Here is a 6105-nt window from a genome sequence, read left to right as displayed (position 1 = left end):
GACGCGGGCTGCTACTGAGGCCCTGAATCGGCCATTTTGGTTATAATTCACATTGGCTAAAGCTTTCTGTTGAGCCAAAATGGACCCAGTTGCTGCGTGACACACTCAGGTACGGTGATTGGTTGCTTCCCTGAAAGCTTGTTAACTATTGGCTGCTATGCCCACGAGCTAAAGTGACAACGCCCGCGGTTGACAGAAGACACACCTCTCTGCCATGCTGTTTCGCGGTGTATAGCGATGATTGGTTCCCGTCATGTTGTTGGTCTTGTTTCGTGTTCAATGATTGGCCAGATTCACATGTTCTCTTATTATTGGCCTCTTGCTTCGCCTATCACAAAGCAGAAAATCACGCATGCGCACGCCCACTGTCTTTCCGAAACATGATGGCAGTAGAATCGAGTAGAATCTGAGAGTAGAAGTCTGCTTGAAAAAGAGACGGACGCTCATTTTAAAGCAGGAAAGTTGCAGGAATTACACTAACATCATGGAATGAGTTTATCTGCTGGGAAAAGCCCGACATCCAGGATTTAATTAAATGAAATAACGAGAAACTAGCCCATACTATAGCATATGCTTGTAGGACACAAAATTAGATTATACTCGATGATATTAATAAGAAAAAAAACATACAAGCAAGCTACACAAGAATGCATATCCGAGTCCATAATCTGAGTGTGCATTAGATTATCTAATGCTATAATCTCTTTCATCAAGTCACAAATGTCAGTTACATGATATGACAATAACATATCAGAAAATGTTCCTCTGCATATCACATGCAAGAGGCAAAACTAACCTATTTTTTTTTCAACATCTGGACTGCAGCCACACATTTTTAAAATGCTTTTATTTCAAATAAAACTCCATACACCTCAACAACAAAATTCAACAACAGTTGACACAAATCAATTCTAAACCACAGCTGAGTACTGATGGAAGACACTTCAAAACAAAAAAAAAGTATATACAGCGTTGTTGCCTAACACAAAACAGGTTTAAAATAGGAAATAGCACAGTATCATCCACAGCTATGAGGAGAGAACAGAGGTAAGCTTCTTGGATATCGCAATGAGTTGTTGGTGCTTTCAGGCGATGAAGTCCAGTGGTCTGTTGAATCCACCTTTTCTGTTCATGTACTGCCTAAAAAAAATAAATATATAAAAAAACATTACATCACTGTTACCCTCGCAACACTTGCAGATTACATCATCGAGCACCAATGGGAGAGCCAGGATCTCTGCATAGAAACACCTGCGGAGGTGATTGGCTACAATAACGGTGGTTGATGCTGAGAGCGCTCACTGTGAAGGGGCTGAAAAGTTGACACTGAAACTTAGAAAAATGACTGATGTCTGGGTATCAAACAAAAACGCTGAAACAATCACTATATGTTTGCAGTTATGTGCAGCACTGTTGCCATGCTGCAAAATCAACAAACAGCTCCGTGCAAAGAAAAACTTTTTTGTAGTTTGCTCTTATTTCAATTATTTTTAACCCATTATTCAACATTTAGTGAAGACATATAACCAAAAAACAAACAATATTAGACTGGATGTTGGATAAAAGTAAGAAAACAACAACAATAATGAACATAAAGATACTTTAAAAGAAAAGAAAAACAAGAAGAAAAAAAACAAATAGAGCGTTGCCTGGGTTTAGTTACATTTCATGTAAAAGCTTTGCAGGATGGGTTTGGTTTAGCGTTATTAAAACTTTTGTTGTTGTTTTTCTCGACATACCTGTATTTTCTCTTCATGGTCACATTAACGGCGTATGCATTGACTGATCCGTCAGTTTTCTTCCCCTGTTTGGAAACAACGTTACTGCCTCTCACATACAAAACATCACATGTTGCAGTTCAAGGAAAACAGTGGCATATTACAAATTTTACATCAGTTGTCTCTTTTCGCCTTCTATGGCTCCTTTTATTTTCAAAACTCATTTTAAAACTCATTTAGAGTTTTGAATAGCAACACAGCATAATCAGGAGCTACCTAATCTGTGAATCGTGGCTCCTTTGACACTGCAGGAGTCGCCATGCGTTTGAGGAAATTCTGAGCACATGTGTATCGTGTATCGAGTAGACCCAAAAAAGATGAATGCAAACAAACAGTATGCCTATCTTCACTTCTGCTCTGACATGCAATGAAGTTAATTTGAATTAAACTGCACCTCCTGGTGGCTGCAAACCATATGACACCCTTTGTGCTCTTACCTTGCTGGAATCAAAGGATCCAAATCCCATCATTTTCATCATCTCAATCTCCTCTTCTGTTTTGCCCTGCATGTCTTCCGCTGTAGAAAAAAAAAACAAAAAAAGGAGATACGGTTTTGAAATTTGGTTAAAACTTTAACGGTGCACTTGATTATGACGTAAAATAAAGCAAACATTACAAGGGACACATTGATCCAGTACCTGAGATCTGAATGGGCTTCGACTTTTCCTTGGCGTCTTTGCGGTCATCATCACGTCGATCGGAGGGAGAGGAGGAGCGGTGACGTCTGGGAGGAGACCTGCAGGGAAAAAAACAAATGGCTGTAAAATGGCTTCAGGATGGGTTAACCTCGACTACTGAAGTCAGACACTTCTTCAGCTTGAGGTAAATAATACTGTTTATGGTTTATTTAAGTCTGTCAAGTTTGCAGGTAAATGTGCTTGATCCCAAAGAGCAGAATGCTCTAAATGCTCTGCAACAAATCTGAACAAATATGCTTTTCAGACAGTCCACTACACTGACATTTGGTTAAAATATACATCTACTGGATTCCAAGTGGAATTTAAGACTTTTTAAGACTTTTTCAGTGCCACTCAAAATTATATTTAAGACTGATTTCACTATAACCAAAATTTGGGGGACAAAAGAAGACCTGACACCAATTAGTAAGGGTTAGGGAATTTTTTTTTGCCAAAATATTAACTTTTTTTTGTTAATCAAATTTGTATTTAGTTTTGTGGGTACAAAAACAAATAATAACAACAACGAAATTAGAACCTCCCCTCCCCACCCCGACTGGCTTAAAATATTCTTTATGTCATGTAATTTAAAATAAATTAATGAATTTTTAAAAAGAAGAAAAAAAGACATACTTTATTTATAAAGTTAGATTAGATTTTTTTCTTACTTTATTATAAAACATGGCTTTTGGGTGATAGCAATGCCAGCAATGTTCTGTGATTTTTTATTTCTATTTTTTTTGTACCTATCATTTTGAGATTTAACGATGCAATGTCAATAAAAAGATTCATAAAATTGTACCTTTTATGTCTTTGCACATTTAAGATTTGAAAAATCAATTTAAGGCATTTTATGACCAATTAAGGCCTTATTTTTAGATTTACTGATTCAATGCCTTTTAAGACTTTCTAAGGATCCGCAGGCGTCCATTATCCTTAATTTTTGCAGTGGCCAAAATCCAAATGCCAAAGAGAGATACCAGCCGGTTTTCCAAAGCTGCAGAAAGTGTTTCCTCACCTCGAACGTCTCCTGTGAGGAGATCGTGAGCGACTTCTCCGCCTCTCTCTGTCCCGATCTCGAGAACGAGAGCGATCCCTTTCTCTTCTCCTTCGTTCACGCTCCCGTGAAGCTGAGCGGGAACGCCTTCTCTCTGCAGGAAAAATGGGGAAAATGAGATTATATTAGCTGTAAATGGGAGAATTTTAATGCCTTGAAACCTGAGAAAACTGGCCATGAGCAACTTAACAAGAAATGACCCCAAAGTTAGCAAAAATTACAAAAAAGTTACAAGAAAATTACCCCCAACTTTAGTACGCAGTTTAGGTTCTACATGAAAGAAAAGGCTCTGGTCTCAAGTACATGTCTTCAAATACACTTTAATTTGATTAGGAAAACAATCCCTCTATGAGGTGCAGATTAACTAGTATTGCGTAAAATGTGTCTGGTTGACAATACGGATAATGATCGATAAACCGCCCATTAGGAATTTAATCAAACAAGTGAAATTTAATTGATTAAGGCTATGAAATGCTGTCAAAATATATGCAATTTTGCTGTGAGCTTTGACTAAAGATCAAACATATTTTGATATTGTTTGAAATGAGCTTTTTTTCAAATAACAATCGATTAATCTATCGTTACTTTTACCAATTACTCGCTTAAGGAAAGTGCTTGCAATTTGCAACTCTAGTTGACAAAGTTGTGACATGGAGGTTGCTGTTCCTGCAGATCACTGTCAGACGCTGTTATGTGAAAGATGTGTTGATACTCAATATCGTGTCAGCTCATTTGAAAGATATCACTCTGGTCAAAAAAGGACAGAGTTAAACTTAGTATTTCTTTGGTCAATAAATCGAAACCAAAAAAGTCCAGGGCACACTGTTTGCTGAAGTTAAAAGCTTGTAATAAATGGGCTTGATGCCTACAACTTTAATAGTATTTACACGACCTGATGAAGAACACGTTTAAAGAAGTAGACATTAATATAGGCAAAGTTGTAGGCAAAATTATATAGAATTATATGTATAATTTATATTAGTGGTAAATTATCACAACTGGCCAAATGTTACAGTCAAGGTACGACTGCAGGGGCCAAACAAGTCTCCATGCCTTAACTCTGCTGCTAATTTTATGCTAATTTTAATCTTACATTTTGTGTTTGTAAACCCCCCCAAAAATAAAAACGAACTACAAAATCAGCCAAAGATCACTGACAGCTTCAACAATGTGTCATATCTGCACTGACTATAGATGTATAAGATACATACAGCCAGTCACAGTGACCCTGTGATCATGCTGAAGCGCTGAATAATGTTACCTAAATAAATGTTAGCAACAATGTGCAATTAAAATAGGTAGGTGACATCAATGCCAGCGTGGGTGGCATTTTACGGTTTAAGTCATTGTTAAAGAAATAAATTAAGTTTATTCAAATGTTCTCATAATTCTGCATATTTCTCCCCAGTGTAAAAAGAAAACTGAGTTCAAACAGCCAGCTAACGTAACCGAGACGCTGTGTTGACGTTAGCTAACTTAGCTAGCATCACCTCCAGTTTCTTACCTCGCCTCGGAGGAGTTCGACTCCTGCTCCTGCCCATTTCCCTCACAAATGTTGACCTCGTAGATCAATGTATCACTGAATAGGAAACGATGTAAGGTGAGAAATAGTAACAAATGGTGGGTTGTGTGTTTGCGCTGATGATAATGGCTGCTGCCTGGAAGCAGACTCTTCTGTTGACGTTAGGGTTGACAACTTCCGGTGACGTTTCTACAGACGCGCGTCCTCTGCCGGCTCGGAGGAGAGCTGCAGTCTGTGTGTCACAGCTGCAGCTGTTATTAACAGTTATTAACTTGAGTGATGATAACAGTAATAGTAATTTTATTTGGGACTTTAATACTGATGACTTTTGACTTGTGCCTGAGCTTTTTGACAAGAGAAAACTTAATAACTAGGAGAAGATTGCCACTACAGCTGCTAGAGCAATCCTCAGGTAGGCCCACTTGAAATCGTTTTTGGAATTATATTACACTCTTTTAAAACCCTTTAAGTATGACTATTGCTTTCTGCCTATTCTTTATATATATTATATTTTTTATTACGATATATTATATTAATCTATAATTTATATATTATTAATATTATATTAATATATTAATCCTTAATTTTTCATAAGGGATTTTGACTTTGGTTGTAACCTCTTTTGTATGGATCTACTTTTTCCTTTAGCCATGTTTTTTTTTTTTATTTTTATCGGTGGAATGGCTCATCTGATATTTTAACATGTCATGTACCAACCCATTCAAAATCAATACAAATTTGATATATATATATATATATATATATATATATATGTTTAAAAAAAAGAAAAAACATGGTAACTTTCCCCAAACCCAAAGATAAAAAAAACCAAATTTGTTTTGACAAAGAAAAACATTTTTAAAGGCATGCATGATTTTTGTAAATTTAATATATTATTCCTCTATTGCTAAAATGGCATTGCATTTAGTGTAGATTGCATTATGACTTTTTAGGACACGAAACTCAAAGTCAAAGATTTGGGACTGCAAAAACATGACCTGGTTCCAACACTGGTAGCATTTCCTCTTAATAAGGTATTCAAAAGGTAAATAAAGCACAGAAGCATAGACA

At 36.6% G+C, this 6105-nt stretch overlaps 1 protein-coding gene across 1 annotated transcript; it reads right to left on the bottom strand.

The window, feature by feature from the left end:
* Positions 1-828: 828 nt before the first annotated feature.
* snrnp27 (small nuclear ribonucleoprotein 27 (U4/U6.U5)) lies at positions 829-5207 on the bottom strand. The gene is made up of 6 exons (XM_042488725.2): positions 5017-5207; positions 3474-3606; positions 2417-2514; positions 2216-2295; positions 1740-1804; positions 829-1140 (listed from the first exon to the last, which is right to left on the bottom strand). Exons 1-6 carry the CDS (start codon positions 5051-5053, stop codon positions 1086-1088), a joined length of 468 nt encoding a protein of 155 aa, XP_042344659.1. The 5' UTR covers positions 5054-5207; the 3' UTR covers positions 829-1085.
* Positions 5208-6105: the final 898 nt, after the last annotated feature.

Source organism: Plectropomus leopardus, chromosome 4, assembly GCF_026936395.1.
Source record: "Plectropomus leopardus strain MGB_pleo_1.0 chromosome 4, ASM2693639v1, whole genome shotgun sequence".
NCBI lineage: Eukaryota > Metazoa > Chordata > Actinopteri > Perciformes > Serranidae > Plectropomus > Plectropomus leopardus.
Note: the sequence above shows the minus strand (reverse complement) of the source record. Positions and strands in the feature narration are given on the sequence as shown.

Excerpts from the sequence above, each read along its gene's own strand:
- snrnp27 (XM_042488725.2), bottom strand. The coding sequence starts at position 5,053 with ATGGGCAGGAGCAGGAGTCGAACTCCTCCGAGGCGAG. Across the intron at positions 3,607-5,016 it reads TCGAACTCCTCCGAGGCGAG|AGAGAAGGCGTTCCCGCTCA; the intron begins GTAAGAAACTGG and ends TTTTTCCTGCAG. Across the intron at positions 2,515-3,473 it reads CCTCACAGGAGACGTTCGAG|GTCTCCTCCCAGACGTCACC; the intron begins GTGAGGAAACAC and ends TTTTCCCTGCAG.